This window comes from Chrysemys picta, chromosome 9 (assembly GCF_011386835.1).
Source record: "Chrysemys picta bellii isolate R12L10 chromosome 9, ASM1138683v2, whole genome shotgun sequence".
NCBI classification, from domain to species: Eukaryota; Metazoa; Chordata; order Testudines; family Emydidae; genus Chrysemys; species Chrysemys picta.
The window spans coordinates 61257715-61275906 of NC_088799.1; the positions used below are offsets into that span (position 1 = coordinate 61257715).

The 18192-nt window shown below is 47.9% G+C and overlaps 1 protein-coding gene across 4 annotated transcripts; it reads left to right on the top strand.

The window, feature by feature from the left end:
- The first annotated feature begins 5506 nt into the window (after window positions 1-5506).
- Window positions 5507-13004, top strand: PIN4 (peptidylprolyl cis/trans isomerase, NIMA-interacting 4). Of its 4 annotated transcripts, none has more exons than XM_065557217.1 (5): window positions 5507-5771; window positions 6369-6442; window positions 7000-7119; window positions 10357-10471; window positions 12823-13004. In XM_065557217.1, the coding sequence occupies exons 1-5, from the start codon at window positions 5741-5743 to the stop codon at window positions 12906-12908; spliced, it is 426 nt and encodes a 141-aa protein (XP_065413289.1). In that variant the 5' UTR covers window positions 5507-5740; the 3' UTR covers window positions 12909-13004. The 4 variants fall into 4 exon arrangements, with proteins under 4 accessions (XP_065413289.1, XP_065413288.1, XP_042709312.1 ...); XM_065557216.1 differs by having other exon boundaries at window positions 5536-5780; XM_042853378.2 differs by having other exon boundaries at window positions 5538-5780; window positions 10357-10453.
- The last annotated feature ends 5188 nt before the right edge of the window (window positions 13005-18192 follow it).

Consider the following 18192-nt stretch of genomic DNA (forward strand, 5'->3'; position numbering starts at 1 on the left):
AGAAGTGCCATTGCTGCCTGGTTGAGCCTGCTCTCCCTTCCTGCTCCAACTCGCTGTTGCCTGGAGTTTGCCTGGAGCAGGGATCAAAGTTGCCAGGCGCTAGCCCCAAAACTTCCTTGCAACCTCCTGGGGTGCAGTGGGGGCAGGGATAAGAGAGTGGGGCAGAGGTGCTGGAGCACACTGCACCCCAATCCTTGGGGGTGCACTTCACCACTCCGCAGCTGGCAGCAGCCAGGCTGGGTGTGTGTTTAAGGGACGGGATCTTTAGAAGGAGTGCAGCGATCCCCCAGCTGTGTCATGTGGGCTGGGGCCACACATCCTGGGCAGAGTGGAGCAGGAAGGAAGTAGCTAGTTCTGGGGCTCCTGGGGGGGAGTGCCAAGCACTGAAGACCTTGATTATTAGGCAGACCCATGGGTCAACCATGTTGCTGCTTCAGGAGACTTGTCAGTAAAGTGGGAGTCAGAAGGCACACTAGGGGCTGCTTCTGCACCAATGTCCAGCTGGGCCAGGCTACAGGACATTAGTCAGATGCGGTGTTTCTGATGCAGTGTATGTCCCACTCGGGGCATTCCTCTGCAGTGGGGGTGAGCTGTGGTTGGCACACGCACACTCAGAGCCTCCAGGGTTTCAGTGCAAACCGATAAGCTTGAGCCATTTTGTAAAGCCATTGTGCCCCCCTCCACCCTACCCCCAACCATACATTTATTTTCCATCATGTCATTCTGTCTTACACTACATGGCACTCAAGACCCACTCCCCTCCTCCCCCCAGCACTGCCCTCCTGCCAAAAATGAGCCATCTTCTCCCCCGCCCCCCCAGCTCATAACACCATTTATTTCAATGGCATTTGGTGGGAATAGTGGCCCAGCTGGCCCATGAACATAGACAGTAGAGTTTTCCCACAGTGCACCACGTTCCTAGGCCTAGAGTGTCAATGCGGGGAGGGGTGAGCACTAGGCATGCTGGGATATGGTTGCTTTGCCCGGGGTATGTGCACTGCAGTGTGGCTGCCAGACCCTAGGTTCAAGCATGGGTCAGGAAATTCTTAATCTAGGGTTAAAAGCCAGTGTAGACACTCCAGCCCAGGATTCCCTGACATGGGTCAGCTGACCCAAGTCCCACTAACCTTAGGCTTACATTGCTATGTACACACAGCCTTAGTGAGTCAGTAGCCAAGTTAGGCATCCTGCATGCACCCAGGGCCTACAAATTACCGGGGCCTGGCGGTCCGGAATGGGGCCCGGCCAGTCCGCCCTTGCTGGGGGGCCCGAAAAAAAATTTTCACCGGGGCCCAAACCCGCTCTCGGCGGCCCTGCATGCACCTGACACATCATAGGAGTCCAATCTGATTACGCATCTATAATGGCCCACACGGGGTAGGTCCTGGGCATGCTGGTATGGCCTGGGGCAGGACAGAGCTATGTCTGTGGAGGCCAGGCCTGCTGGGTTAGGAACCCATCCCATGCACTGCCTGGGGGGAGCAGCACCGCTGCCACTGGGAGAGACTTCCATCACCTCTGATGGGCAAGAGCAGCCCCCAAGTGCACTGAACTGGCTGCCTCCTGGGAGACCCAGAGTAAGCAGTGACCCTGTGGCAGATTCTCCCCTGCCCCACCCTGCCCACCCCGCCACCCTTGAGCTTCCAGTGGTTAGCCACATACTGTCGGCAGCAAGCTGGGGCTCCAGGGGCAGGGAGTACGAGCCACCCTGCTTCTCGGGCAGTGGTGCCCAAACTTTTCCTGTTGGTCCAGTAATGGAATCTGTCCACAAACCACCCCCCACCCCTCATTACTGCATAGTTGGCTCAGCAGAGGAGCTGGAGCTGGGGGCTGAACTGGGGATGAGGGAGTAACTGGCCTGGGGGCGGAGAGGAATAAGGGCAGAGCTGGGCTCAGGGTGGAGTGAGGGGGATCTTCCTCCGCACCCTTTGGGGGGGCTGGCCCAGCCCACCTGTGAGCCCCCAAAATGTCCCTCTGCCCCCCCCCCCCGGCTTAGGGGAGGTGCACCCCACCGTTGCGGGACAGCTGTTCTAGGCAGTGTGGCTGAAGAGGCTGGTGTGTGCAGGTACATGCTGCCCTCTGCTGGACAGAATCAGACCTGCTCAACTATGACTGGGAGCCTGAGCTGAAGCTACTGACTCCTATGGAGATGCTCTTTGAAGTCCCGACCCCATTTAAGCCAGTGGGCGTTTTTCCATTTACCTCAGGAATTGCCCTTCCTTGCTCGCCAGTGAGTGTCCTGGCATTTGGCAACACAGAGCCCTCGCTTCTCATGTGTTGCTCAAGATAGCAGATATACTGGGGAGGGGACTTGTTGCCTATTTAATCACTGGGCTTACATTCCCCTAGCCAGCACAACCATAAGTGGCATCTAGACCAGAGAGTTCAGTGGCAGCTGGAAACATCTGCTGGGAGGAGATACAGGGACACTGCAGAGGGTGACTAGAAGGCAAGGGGTAGGAGCAGAGAGGAAAAGTGCAAGAGTCAGCAGCACCTTTCCCATGAATGACCCAACAGCAGGGGAAACGTAAAGACCCATTGAATCCGAGCCTGGGAATTGGTGTGAACAGAGGACACGACCCTGCTGTCTCTGAGAGCAGCCCCTCTGGCCTCCCACAGTGAGATCAGAGCTGGGAGCAGCAGCCAGCCTGGCCCATCAGCATCTGGCCAAGGACATTGGGAACGTCTCAGAGACCCAGCTGGGCAAAACTGGGACATAGGCTGACCTCAGTGAGGTGAGGAGATGATCAAGCACTTTATGAGGTGCTGCTGGGATGGGAGGGAAGAGGAGAGAGGATCATGAGGGGCAGCTCTAGGAGACAGCAGGGTCCCTTCCTCACACCAATTCAGAGGTTCAGATTCAATCAGTCTTTAGGCTTCCTCTCATTTGTGTCTTTCCTGGGAAATCGCTAACCAATAACTACTAAAAATGTTTTTTCCCTTTCCCTAATATGTGTTCTCCTACTCTGTACAGATAGATCAGCCTAGAGCTGTTTTTTCACTGCACAACTCCACAGGGTCATAGCTGGGAATGCAGCTTTTTTTTTCCCCCCCCAGGCTTTTAAAACTCCAAGAAACAGAAGTGCAAACATCTAGCTCAGTGCAACTCCAAGGCTGCCCAACTCAAAAAATACATACATACATAGAACAATCAGGAAAAGTAAAGGTGGGTTTTTTTTCCAGGCAACAGGAACCCAACCACTTCCTACAGAGGGAGCATTTTATATGATTGGTTAGAATGCTATATATGCTCTAAATTAGTTTCCATTAGGTACAATCTGGCTGCGTTAATATCATAGAATCATAGAATGTCAGGGTTGGAAGGGACCTCAGGAGGTCATCTAGTCCAACCCCCTGCTCAAAGCAGGACCAATCCCCAGATGGATTTTTGCCTCAGATCCCTAAATGGCCCCCTCAAGGATTGAACTCACAACCCTGGGTTTATTGCTATAGCAACTTTTGTTTGGGCATTTTCTGACCACTGTGCTACAATTTTCACTCTTCCCACTGGATTAGTGGAGGTTTTATCAACAAACGAGTAGATGAAGAACCAGTTGACATAATTCACTTGGAGTTTTCAAAAAGCCTGAAGCAACGTCCCTCAGAAGAAGCTATGAAGGAAACTAAGCAATCTGGGGTGAGAGGCAAAGTTCTGTCTGGATCAGAAATTGACCAAGAAACAAAAGAATAAGAATAGGTGGTGGAATCTCCATCCTTAAAGATTTTTAAGGCTTGGCTTGACAAAGCCCTGGCTGGGATGATTTAGTTAGTGTTGGTCCTGCTTTGAGCTGGGGATTGGACTAGATGACCTCCTGAGGTCTCTTCCAATCCTAATATTCTATGATTCTATGAATAAATGATGGATTTTCAACATGGCAAAAGGCTCAGACTGGGGCCCTAAGGTTCTGGAGTTGTGAAGAGTAGTGTAAAGTCAGCTCTAGTGTGATAAATCGGAACTGTATGGAATAGGAGAATGTGCATTTCATTGTCAGTCTGAGCCACCCAGAAACAGGGATCTGGGAAAAGGAGAGAATGGGGAGGTGGCCACATTTGCAGTTGACATAATTATTTAGATTAGTCAAGACTGGAGAAGACTCAGAGGAACTTCAGATGGATCTATCCAAGGTAGGAGAATTGGAAGCACTGGCAGATGAAGTTCAATAGCAACAGATGCAAGGCAGAAGGAATCATTTGAACTATGCATCAACGATTCTGAGAGCTACATTGACTGACCATTCAGAGAAATGAGCTGGGAGTCACTGTGGGCAGTTCAGTTCAGAATTCTGCTCAACGCGCACCAGCAGTCACAAAGGCAAACAAAATGTTGGTATATTATATCAAATAATGGGACAAAGTACTGAGAATGTTCTAATGCCATTCCATGTACACTAGTGGAATGGCCTCAGCTGGAATACTCCCTTCAGTTCTGGTCAGCCTCGCTAAAAATAACCCACCAGACACAGAGTGGGGTTCTGAGATAGGGACAAATCAGCAGGAATGTCCATGGGAAGATAGACAGATAAGGCCTCCATTTCAGGAGTCAGGTGAGCTGAGCAGAAATTCCACTCACTGAAAGTCCCCTATATACACCACTACATACCTAGATAGTTACATAGCTGCTTTCTCTCCTTCCCTCAGCAGCACCTAGAAGCAAGATATCAATAGTGAAAGCATGGCAATAATTTTACCCAATAGCACATCCTTTACAGGTGCGGTACACATGTTGCAACATGGCAAACAAGTCTCTAAATTTAAAAAAAAGGAAGTAAAGAAGGGAAAAAGGCAGGTAAATATAAAGAATCTCCCTGAGATTGTAAGGTGCCCTTGTAGTAAGTGTGATAAAAATGTGAACGCTTAAGATTATTTTTTTAGTTATTGAAAAGTAAAGCTTGACAAAATACAGTTCTCCCAAGGTGAGGAAGAGGAATGATTATATAAGGAATCACTTGTTATAAAATATGTTAGTTGTTGTATCAACCAGGCAAGGTACTAACAAACTTCAACAGGACTTTTATTTTTACAGTGGAAACCTCTTTACCAAGCTGCTGCAGTTGCAGCCTCTGTAACTCTCACTCAGCCTCAACTCCTCCCCCCTCCTTCCTGTCCTTTCAGACTTCCAACAGCCAGTGCTCCCAGTTCTAATAATCACATGCAGCATCTAAACACCACACTAGTCATGCTTATTGTTTTTATTTCTAGAACACCTAGATGTGCGTTAAGTGCTCTACAGCCTCCTAATGAGTTGAGGCACTCAGGCGTTAGAGGACTGGCAAGACGCAGACTCAGGATACAATACAACGCCATACAAGAGATCAGGAAACATTTTCTTCTCATTGTCTCATCACCCTGCCCAGATAATCTGTACAGTTGGGCAGTGAGAGCCATTGAACCACTTCAATCCAAGCGTTGCAACAGCCCATTGTGGGGGGCCGGGCCCAGTCCCATGGGGGGGGCAGAGCGGGGAAGGGCGCTGGCCGGAATCGAGTCCCATGGGGGGCAGCGGGCGGGGGCCTCCGCGGGCGCTCCCCGCGCTGAGGGCGGGGGGTCTGTGCCGGGATCCCCACTCCCAGCCGGCAAGCGGCCGTTCCCAGCGGGCCACGAGGCGAGCCGCCGTGTCCCCGCCAGGCATTTAGCGCGGACAGCCCGGGCTCGGGGTGCGCCGCGCTAGGCCGCCGGCTGGGTCCTGAGCGGGGCCCTCTAGCTCTCAGCGGCGTCACGTGCGCGACTCCTGGCTGAGGAGATGCCCCCCAAAGGGAAAAGCGGCGGCAAAAGTGGGAAGGGTGAGGGCAGGCGGGCTGTAGTGCCCTGGGTCGGGGAAGGAGGGAGGGATGGGTGCGCGGGCGGCCGGGCTGTAGCGCCCCGGGTCGGAGCAAGGGGGGATGTATGGATGGGCGGGCTGTAGCGCCCTGGGTCGGAGAAGGGGAGATGGATGGGTGGGCGGGCTGTAGCGCCCTGGGTCGGAGAAGGGGGGATGTGCGCCCCGGGTTGGAGGAAGGCGGGGGGGGTTGTAGCGCCCCGGGTCGGAGCAAGGGTGGGCGCGCGGGCGGGCTGTAGCGCCCCGGGTCGGGGAAGGGGTGACGTATGAATGGGCGGGCTGTAGCGCCCCGGGTCGGAGAAGGGGGGATGGATGGGTGGGCGGGCTGTAGCGCCCCGGGTCGGAGGAAGGAGGGATGGGTGGGTAGGCTGTAGCGCCCTGGGCCAGGGGAGGGATAGAGGAAGATGGGCAGTTGCCTTGATGGGGTGACCATAGTCCATTCCCCCAGCCCAGGACAGTCTGTGTCCTCTCCAGGCTGGCCCTGGTCTGTGGCAGACCATGGTGCCACCCCAGGAGCCAAGCCCTGTTAACGATGGTCTGGTTTGTTCCTAAGGAGGAGCTGCTGGCGGCGGGGGCAGTGCTGAGAGGCAGGCCCCGGCCCCGAAGGGTGGGGGTAGCTCTGTGAAGGTGAGTGTGGACATGGAGGGGTAGCAGGGCTATAGGCTCATCTTCCCAGCTGCCACCTTCAGCCAAGCACGTGGTGTGCACAGGTGGCACAAGGCCAGCTATGAAGGATACCACAGTTTGTGTGTGCCCAGCCAGGGGCTGGAGTTTGGTCTGGCTCCGGAGTTGAGGGGTGTGTTCCGGCCCACATGGCAGCAACCCTTGACTGCTCAGTAAGATCCAGAGGGATGAAGGTGCCTCTCAGAGGCAGCTGCTAAGTGCAGTCTGTCTCTGGGACTGGGTGCAGTGCTTGGGACTGGGCCACTGCCAAGCTGGTATGCCACTTGCAGCAGCAGGAGGCATGCTGGGCAGAGGACTCATCCGCTCTGCTCTGGCTGCTGTTTGGGACAGCAATTGAACGGAATGTCCTGGGGTGGAGGTGGGAAGCCCTCCAATGGACTCAGTTTTACTGTGTTGAGAAACACGCTGACGGGAACCTATTCAGTTAACTGCAATAAAATGACTGTTTTGTAGGGAGCCAAGCCCCCAAAATGTAACTTCCCTCTGTTTTTGCATTCTAGGTTAGACACATCCTATGTGAAAAGCACAGCAAAATCATGGAGGCCATGGAGAAGCTGAAGTCTGGAGTGCGCTTCAGTGAAGTAGCCTCACAGTACAGTGAAGATAAAGCCAGACAAGGGGTACATATCACTGATTGTCAGGCTTGTGCTGACAGCTCTTAGGTGGACTACCTGATGTCAGGGAGGCACTATTGGCTAGTATAGAGGTGGCCACACTGCGGCACGTGAGCCACATGTGGCTTTTTTACAGTTAAAGTGTGGCTTGCGAAGCCTCCCCACCCACACCCACTCCCTCCATTCTCCACCTACCAGACTGGGGCAGGGGGAGCTCAGGGCTTCTGCCTGTGGCAGAGTTGTGGGGCTAGAGGCTTCTGCCCTACTGGGGGGCAGGGGGAGGTCTTGGGGCTTCAGCCTTACAGGAGGAGCCTGCTGGGGCTGAAGCCCTGAGCACCAGCAGGCACGCCCAGCTCTTGAACTTCTGAAGAGGGTCAGTAAGTTTGGCCACCCTCATCTAGTCGTTAGCAGGAGACTGGGATTCTGGGAAATCTACCAAGTTCCCTAGTACTTATCAGTGGTGTCATAGCACTTAGCAGATAAATGAGATTGCATTGGGAAGTCTCATAGACTTTAAGGTCAGAAGGGACCATTATGATCATCTAGTCTGACCTCCCGCATGATGCAGGCCACAAAAGCTGACCCACCCACTCCTGGAATAATTCTCTCCCTTGACTCAGCTGTTTGAAGTCCCCAAATCATGATTTAAAGACTTCAAGTCGCAGAGAATCCTCCAGCAAGCGACCCCTGCCCCATGCTGCGGAGGAAGGCGGAAGAAGTCTCTTATTGACTTCTTGGATCTCCTGCTCTTCCCCCTTCCTTGAAATAAAAGTCTTTGCGTGGGCCATATTTCTCCACCTGCCCCATCAATCTAGTTTTGCAGGGAAATGCTCTGTCACAGAGGAGGGTGTTACAGTATGCACTCAAAGTACTTCGACTTCACATTAATCTGATCCTCTCAGGAAACTCAATCCATAGCCAGACCCCCTTGACAGAACACTATCTCTAGCTCTTTACTTCTAGGGGAATTCATCACCAAAAAAATTAAAATTCAGCTCACATTTTAAAATTCTGCATATTTTATTTGTCAAAATAACACAATATAATCACACCAGTTTCAATTATTTTAGTAATTTATTTCAAAATACCTGTCAGCAAGTATGTCTAGCAATACACGAAAACAATGAGGAGTCCGGTGGCACCTTAAAGACTAACATTTATTTGGGCATAAGCTTTCGTGGGTAAAAAAACCCCACTTTTCAGATGCATGGAGTGAAAATTACAGATACAGGAATAAATATATATTGGCACATGAAGAGAAGGGAGTTACCGTAGAAGTGGAGAACCAATGTTGAAGGCCAATTTAGTCAGGGTGGATGTTGTCCACTCCCAGTAATTAATGAGGAGGTGTCAATACTAAGAGAGGGAAAACCGCTTTTGTAGTGAGCCAGCCATTTCCAATCCCTATTCAAGTCCAAATTGATGGCGTTAAGTTTGCAAATGAATTGTAGCTCAGCAGTTTCTCTTTGAAGTCTGTTTTTGAAGTTTTTTTTGTTTAATGGCTACTTTAAATCTGTTGTTGTGTGTCCAGGGAGACTGAAGTGTTCTCCTACTGGCTTTCTACCATTCCTGATGTCTGATTTGTGTCCATTTATCCTTTTACATAGAGACTGTCCGGTTTGGCCAATGTACATGGCAGAGGGGCATTGCTGGCACATGATGGCATATATCACATTAGTAGATGTGCAGGTGAATGAGCTTCTGATTGTGTGGCTGGTGTGGTTGGGTCCTATGATGGTGTTGCTAGAGTAGATACGGGGACAGAGAAGGCTAAGGGGGTTTGTTACAGGAATTGGTTCCTGGGTTAGTGTTTGTGTGGTGTGGTGTGTAGTTACTGGTGAGTATTTGCTTCAGGTTGAGGGGCTGTCTGTAAGCGAGGATTGGCCTGCCTCCCAAGGCCTGTGAGAGTGGGGGATTGTTTTCCAGAATAGATCGTTGATATGCGCTGGAGAGGTTTTAGCTGGGGGCTGTACGTGATGGCCAGTGGTGTTCTCTTATTTTCCTTGTTGGGCCTGTGCTGTAGTAGGTGACTTCTGGGTACCCGTCTCGCTCTGTCAATCTGTTTCCTCACTTCCCCAGGTGGGTATTGTAGTTTTAAGAATGCTTGATAGAGATCTTGTAGGTCTTTGTCTCTGTCTGAGGAATTGGAGCAAATGCAGTTGTATCTTAGGGCTTGGCTGTAGACAATGTATTGTGTGATGTGTCCTGGATGGAAGCTGGAGGCATGTAGGTAAGTATAGCGGTCAGTAGGTTTCCGGTATAGGGTGGTGTTTATGTGACAATCACTTATTTGCACTGTAGTGTCCAGGAAGTAGATCTCTTGAGTGGCCTGGTCCAGGCTGAGGTTGATGGTGGGGTGGAAATTGTTGAAATCCTGGTGGAATTTTTCAAGGGCGTCCTTCCCGTGGATTCATATGATGAAGATGTCATCAATGTAGCAAAAGTAGAGATGGGGCGCTAGGGGACTAGAGCTGAGGAAGCATTGTTCTAAGTCAACCATAAGAATGTTGGCATACTGTGGGGCCATATGGGTACCCATAGCAGTGCCACTGACTTGAAGATACAAGTTGTCCCCAAATCTGAAATGTTTGTGGGTGAGAACAAAGTCACAAAGTTCAGCCACCAGGTGTGCCGTGGCCTCATCAGGGATACTGTTCCTGATAGCTTGTAGTCCATCCTTGTGTGGAATATTGGTGTAAAGAGCTTCTGCATCCATGGTGGCCAGGATGGTGTTTTCAGGAAGATCACCAATGCATTGTAGTTTCCTCAGGAAGTCAGTGGTGTCTCGAAGATAGCTAGGAGTGCTGGTAGTGTAGGGTCTGAGGAGAGAGTCCAAATAGCCAGATAATCCAGCTGTAAGAGTGCCAATGCCTGAGATGATGGGGCATCCAGGATTTCCAGGGTTATGGATCTTGGGTAGTAGATAGAATACCCCTGGTTGGGGCTCTAGGGGTGTGTTTGTGTAGATTTGTTCCCATGCTGTAGCAGAGAGTTTCTTGAGCAGATGGTGTTTCTTTTGGTACTCCTCAGTGGGATCGGAGGATAGTGGCCTGTAGAATGTGGTTTTGGAGAGTTGTCTGGCAGCCTCCTGTTCATAATCCGACCTGTTCATGATGACTACAGCACCTCCTTTGTCATCCACTTTGATTATAATGTCAGAGATGTTTCTGAGGCTGTGGATGGCATTGCGTTCTGTACAGCTGAGGTTATGGGGCAAGTAATGCTGTTTGTTTACAATTTCAGCCTGTGCACATCTGCAGAAGCACTCTATGTAGAAGTCCAGTCTGTCATTTTGACCACCAGGATAAGTCCACGCAGAATTCTTCTTCTTGTAGTGTTGGTAAGACGGTTCCTGTAGGTCAGTGCTCTGTTCAGTGGTGTATTGAAAATATTCTTTGAGTCGGAGATGGTGGAAGTAGGCTTCCAGATCACCGCAGAAATGTATCATGTGAGTGGGGGTGGTGGGGCAGAAAGAGAGTCCCCAAGATGTTTTTATGGCTGACTTAGAACTTCCTCAGTTCTTGTCCCCTAGTACCCCTCCTCTGCTTATGCTACATTGATGACATCTTCATCATATGGCCCCACGGGAAGGAGGCCCTTGAAGAATTCCACCCGGACTCCTCGTTGTTTTTGTGGATACAGACTAACACGGCTACCCCTCTGTATTCTAACAATACAGACAACAAAGATTCAGGAAATGTTTTTGATGGGGTTAAATAAGCTGTTACTACTCAAGGAAGGCATCTTGGAGTCGTGGATAGTTTTCTGAAAACATTCGCTTGATATGCAGCAGCAGTCAAAAAAGCTAACAATGTAGGACCCCTTAGGAAAGGGATAAATAATAAGATAGTAAATATCATAATACCACAATATAAATCCATGGTACGCCTACACCTTGAATACTGCATGCAATCCTGGTCACCGTATCTCAAAAAAGATAATTAGAAATGGAAAAGGTCCAAACAACAAATATGATTAAGGGTATGAAACAGCTTTCATATGAAGAGAGATTAAAAAGATACTGTACAGCTTGGAAAAGAGATACTCCTGGGGGAATTTTGCACGCTGCGCATGTGCAGAACTCATGTTCCCTGCGGATTTCTTTGCTTCCCCGCAGAAAAATGACTTCTGATGCGGAAACAAAGGGAAGCCCACAAGAGCGGTCATGTACCCTTCCCTGGCAGCGTAGGCAGGTTGGTTCGGGCGCCCAGAGCAGCCAGTAGAGACGTAAATAACCACTGGGATGGGGTCGGAAGGCTGGGCAGTCATGCATGTGAGAGGGAGAGAGACACTGTCCCTCTTGCTCGCTATTGCGGCACGTTCGCTGTGGAGAGTTTTGGCTGTGGGGTGTTTCTGAGGAGGTGGGCATGGGGCAGAACAGAATGTAGCAGCCTGCCTGCTTAGTGAATTGTTCTCAATGTCTTTGTGAATTCCCCCAGGAGTATAAAACAGGTGTAAAAGTTTTAAGGCTCCTTTACATTGCCAGAGTGGTGTAAAGGACAGCATGGCCTTATAAAGTCTTATGGTGCTTTAGTGACTAGAACTGGTCTAAATTTTTGGACTGAAAAAAATTCCTATCAAAACGTGCTCCATTAACTGTTTGGTACTTACCTTCCTGGAGATGGTCAGTAGCCAATATAAATTGTGAGTTTCATTCCCCAGTCCTCACTTGCTCTTCAGTTGCCTATGATGCAACACTGACCATATGGCTGCATATATTTGTTGACTAATAACTAGAAATAAAGGGTCAAACCTGTCTACATTACTATCAGACAAAGGGGGTTTGGGGATTTCCTCCAGTGCTCCCCACTCCCATTCTCCACCCATTGTATTGTAGTTTAAATAAATCACCAAAATAATTGAAACTGGCATGATTATATTGCATTATTTTGACAAAATGTGCAGAATTTTAATTTCTTTGGTGCAGAATTTTTAATACTTTGACACAGAATTCCCCCAGGAGTAAAGAGATAATTAAGGGGGGGGATATGATAAAGGCCTATAAAATCATAAATGGTATGGAGAAAGTGAGTAAGGAAGTATTAAATGCCCCTTCACTTAAGAAACAGGGTCACCCTATGAAATTAACAGGTAGCAGGTTTAAAACAAAAGGAAGTACTTCTTGACACACTGCACAGTCAACCTGTGCCACTTGTTGCCAGGGGATGTGGTGAAGACCATAACTAAATTTAAAAAAATAACTAGATAAGTTCATGGAGCATAGGTCCATCACTGGCTATTAGCCAAGATGACCAGGGATGCACCCATTCTGTAGGTGTCCCTAAGACTTTGATGCTGGGACTGGATGACGGGATGGATCGTTGATAATTGCCCTGTTCTGTTCATTTCCTTTGAAGCATCTGACATTGGCCACTGTTGGAAGACAGGATGCTGGGCTAGATGGACCATTGGTCTGACTCAGTTTGGCCATTCTTATGCTCTGTTTTATATAGGATTTTATACTGCGCACATTGCCATAGTATCTGATGATACTGTCATTCCACGCACATCTGTGCAGTAGTAGACAGCTGCAAAGTTTAAGGTTCCAAGCACTGAATGGAAAAAGGTCATTTGTTCTTAAAAACCCTGTTTGTTGGATTTTTCTCTCTGCTTTATAGAAATGTTACCCACTCTGTCTCACAATGCAGCTCTGGGCATGTTTTGAAATGGGTTTTTCAGACCTGGCCATTTTTGTTGGCTCTCTTTCAGGGAGACTTGGGCTGGATGACCAGAGGTTCTATGGTGGGACCTTTCCAGGAAGCAGCATTCGCCTTGGCTGTCAGCAGTATGGATAAGCCAGTGTACACAGACCCTCCTGTCAAAACGAAGTTTGGATACCACATAATTATGATTGAAGGGAGAAAATAAAATACAAAAAAGAGTGAAGCTGACACTTACTGTTCTATTCACTGATTAGGAACTTGCCAGCAGATTTGTTGTGGGAGTTGTTAGGGTTGGGGATCTATAGGACTCAGGTGTGTATGTGCATGCATGCAGCATGTTTGGTGATGGTGTCCACACCATTTCTTTTGTACAATTTTACCCCAGTTTACAGATTATAGACGTGGCAGGGTGGGAGCCAACAGAAAGAAGTTGTCGGTACCTAGCAAAGCACTTCCACGTAATGTCTTCAGGCACTTATTGAAATCTCCTTTGTTGTGTGGGGCATGTGAGATTCTTACTTCATGAGAACTGGAGCAGTTGAGTAGCCCTTGCTTTTCCTGGACTGCTGACGTGGATGGGTTGACCTGTTGGAATAGTATTAGTAGACTTCATATAAAATCCATGGAAAAAATCTCCTTGCAGTTGCAACTTTGGGTCCATGGAGAAAGGCATTTTACCAGCCTAGTTTATCCAGGAAAATCCAGAAGTCTAATTCAGCCTCAGTTTGTAAACCTAGATGGTCTAAAGTAGTAAAGGTTTCCCTACAGTGGATTTATCAGCTGTATGACAGTTGTGCAGTAGTTTCACATTCCATTTCCATGCAAGGGATTTGGCAAATCAGAGGCACCACAATGCAAAGCAGTCAGATTGGAAGGAGATTTCACTGGGAGCAATTAATGAACATAGGGAGAAACAGTCACACTCACTCCATTATATAAACTGGCTTCCTTCTTTTCCAGCAAAGGGGGAAGTATTAAACTCAAGAACTCAAAAACAACAGTCCTTGCATACATCAGGAAACAGAATTAAAAAGGAGCCCTGTCTCAGCACTTCCCTGTGGTTCCCAACCATTTCTCTCCAGGACAGAGAGAGGGGAACATGATGACCCCAGCATTCCTGCTGAGAATCCCCTCTTCTTAGAAATTAAAACTAAAAGCACTGGACTTTAAGGAGCCCATCATATCACTGGAGCTTCTCTTGCCAGTGGGGAGTGCTCTGGATTTATTCTGAAAAGGAGGATTCTGGACTGGCTTTGTAAATGGTTTGCAATGAGAGGTGCTATAAATACCCAAGTATAGATCAGCTTGAGAGAACATCCTTTGGGTGAAGTGTCTGTGAGCCAGTGTTGCTATGATCACTAATTAGCCAGCTAAACTGAGGCCCTACATTCTGTTTAATGGCATTTGTCTATAAGGTGATAACTTTTGAAAACCACATCTGATCAATTCCAAGCATTAATAGGCAAAATCCTATTGATTTGGGTGAAAACCAAAAAAGCCTGATTTCAAGTCAAGTCCACAGAGTGTCTATTTGGTACTGCAGGCAGAGGAAGCGCTCTGGCACCCTCTGCTGCTGCTGCCCACATACATCACAGGCAGCAGTAACTAGAGCATCACACACTTAATTGCTTATGTAGGTAAAGCTGTATATCCTTTCCCTCAACTCCCACCAATCCCCTTCAGACCCTCCAGAGCGCACACTCCTCCGCCCCACACCTGCATGCACTTAGAGCTCAGCCTCCAGGAGCAATTAAATGTGCAACCCTCTTGTAACACATTTGTAATCGGTTTCCTATCTCTTGAATCTAATACATAGGAGTACTTTATTAGTGTGTTGGCTGTTGCTTTTGCAAAGTGCAAATGAGAAGCCAGCCATGTAGATGTTGGTGCTGAGAATAGAAGCATATTTAAAGTGGTCACTTTGGCTTTGTGCATTACTGGAGGCAAGGGCTTAGCCACATGAGCAGGAACTGTGAAAGGAGGGAAGACTGCCTTTCCAAAGGTTACATATAGCAAAATAGACTGCCTGGGTCTAACATATTTTCCCCAACATTGGTTTCTCAGGGGGAATTGAAATCTGGCCTCCCCTGAATTCAACCCCCTGAGATTCCACCACCAGCACTGTTCTTAAGAATAGAATAAGTTAGCACCTTTTGCATTCAGTATGACCCATTCCAGATGGGAAGTAATCTCAGGGCCCCACCTCCGCACTGATGAGTTTACAAAATATTTCACTTGATTGCTCAAGCTAGGAGGCCTAGCTGTGTACATGCCTAAGAGTCCTTGCTATTCACATCAATAATGTTGTGAAGTAGTATGGCCACAATGCTTCTCACTAAGGTCATTATCAGTGAGACAGGTGGTTCAGAAATGAGTAACACCACAAATTAACGTAAAAACTATACAACTCTAGTTAACCAAGCTTAACTGAACATAGTGCTGAAATGCTGTGGAAGGCAGGACAGCTCAGTTGTGAGTGGTCACTGCAGTGACAGGACCCCTTTGCATCTAGTTTGGCCTTTGAACTAGTTCTAATAGGGCAGGTAGTAGCTGTTGATTAATGGTACTCCAAGAGATTTTTCAGCTGTTGAAGAACCATCTACAGCTAAGTGTTCTGCAGTGGACCTGGGGAACATTTGCTGCATCACTGTCTTGTCACCATTCCCTCAGCAGAATAGGTGACTAGAGCAAAGCCACTGAAGAATGGGAAGGACAGAGGATGGGCAGAGAGAACAGTTTTGGCAACTGGAGTAGGGGTGTGATGGAAGCACATCAGATGCCCATGGAAGAGTTTGGCAATTGGAGGCAGAGACGTTTGGTTAATGTACTTCTACCACATGGTGCTTCTGACTCCTGTGTCCCACTGCCACAATGAACTTTCTCCATAACAATAAGGGAAAGTGACCCTTTGCAATGTGGGACATCATTTTCCTCACACTGGCATCTCTGCATTGCCCCTTGATGTCCCTTCTTCACTCCATAGCACAAAGGAAATAAACCAAGCATAGTTGGGCAGAGATGGCCTGGAGTGGTAGGGAGTACCAGAGTGGAACAGTGCAATTCATTGCTGTCAGGGCACAGGGGCCCTGCTCAGTGCTTAGATGGCATAAAAAAGATCATCCTTGAAGGGTTAAAGTCCTTGTGCATTTTATATAACAACCTGGTATATGGATTGTGCCAGCTCTTTTCCAGACCCAAAGTCCAGAGTTTGGTCAAGAGACCAGAGGCCTAGCAAATAGTGATTAACTAAGAGAAAAGCACAATAAACAAGATAACATTGCCTTTGCTAAGATATACTTGGTCAGTAGAAATGCCAGATGTTGAAGCAATAACTGAATAATTATGTTTCATCCAATGTTTCAAATTGAACAAAGGATCCCTGTTCCTATTGTGTTTCTCCTGAAGGGAAAACAGCCTTCCCACAAATCCAACCTTGAGTTTATGAAAATTGGCACGTCAGTATAAGATATGGCATCCTTCCACCTCCCTTCCAAGGAACCAATGCCCTGCCTTAAGACATAAAGGAGACAATCTGTATTACCATATCCTTTCACTGTTTCTTTGCTTTAACCCCTAGGAATGTACCTGTTGGACAATCAAAGGAGTTGCTCCTTTCCTATGGACCCCAAATCAGAATTCTATATATATATATATATATATATATTTTATACTAATAACCTTTGATCAAAGTATTAATTAAATGTTAACTTGCTAACTTGAGAGCATGGGTGGAGACATTATGTAACCTTTTAACCATTGGCTAATGTGCTATCTTGTCTTGCTGCAAAACCTATCCCGGGGTGTGGAACTGCCTACCCTGTCACTTTCCCCCGCCCATGGAAAATCTATATATTCTATTGTAATCAATTGATTGACAGTGTCTCTGAGCCTAATAAGCCAGGTGACACTCCGCCAGTGCTGCGTGTAATAAACTCCTATGCTTGACCTCTACACGGTGTGGATTTATGTCCTTCATCCTCGTCAACGTCATGGTCTCCTTTGAGAACAGGACCCCGGCATTTTGCGAAGCCAGAGCTCATAAGCTGGAAAAGTACGCCCCCTTGGCTGATACCCTGAGAGCGAAGGGCTACGAGGTGCAGATGGACACCCTGATTGTCGGAGCCCTGGGACCCCTGCAACGAGTGCGTGCTGCGGACCTGCCGGATCAGTCGACGCAACGCATGGCTCATGTGGCACCTCATGGTCTCAGACACCATCCGATGGTCCAGGGACATCTACATCGAGCACATCACCGGCCACCGACAGTACCAGTAGGCGTGAGCCAGAGTGACATTGTTCTCCCACTACGAGAAAGGGACCAAGAGACCTTCTCCGTTGGATCATATGAACTGGAACCATAAACTCCCTGAACATTAAATCTCACCAAATGAGGGTCAATCCATCCTCATCATCGTATCCACTCATTATACACCACACCCGAATATAGCCACTCTATGAACTTCATATCCTCATATCTCAATGCCTGTACTTTGACCCATCAACGTTTTACCCCAAATCGGGGATATTGCAGATTATGTATTCCTTATGCCACCCGATGTTAAACCAAACTTTGCACCCTTGATAATCTGTATGTTATTCCCTGATAACCAGAAACTTCTATGCTCAAACTCTGTTCATTTTTTTTATCATCTTAATATTTTTAAATCTATTATCTTGGATTGCGTGGACTAGACACAGCCATCTCAAGCCAGAAGAGCATGGATGAGTGAGAGGTAGCTAGCACCTGCCCCCACAACCACAGGCCAGATTTTGATCTCAAACCCCCACCCTTAACTTCCACTGAAGGCACAGGAATTGTCCACATGTCCCAGAGCAGAATTTGGGTCACATTATCTAATATGGGAGATGAGTTAGATAAGCACACAGGTACTATGATACAGTGGACTAACTGAGCCGCTAGCTGGCTCTACCACTGATTTGTGTAGCTATGACAAGCTATTTGTGCACCTGTAAGAACCAGGATGGTTATACTTACCACAGCCATGCAGGAAGCAGGGCTGTACAGCAGTGGTTCTCCACCAGAGATACACATACCCTGGAGGTACACAGGTCTTCCAGGGCGTACATCAACTCATCTAGATATTTGCCTAGTTTTACAACAGGCTACATAAGACGCACTAGCGAAATCAGTGCAAACAAATTTCATCTAGACAATGACTTGTTTATACTGCTCTCTACACTGAAATGTAAGTACAATATTTATATTCCAATTACATTGATTTATAATTATATGGTGGAAATGAGAAAGTAAGCAATTTTTCAGTAGCACCATTCTGTGACACTTTTGTTTTTTTATATCTGATTTTGTAAGCAAGTACTTTTTAAGTGAGGTGAAACTTGGGGTATGCAAGACAAATAAGATTCCTGAAAAGGGTACAGTAGTCTGGAAAGGTTG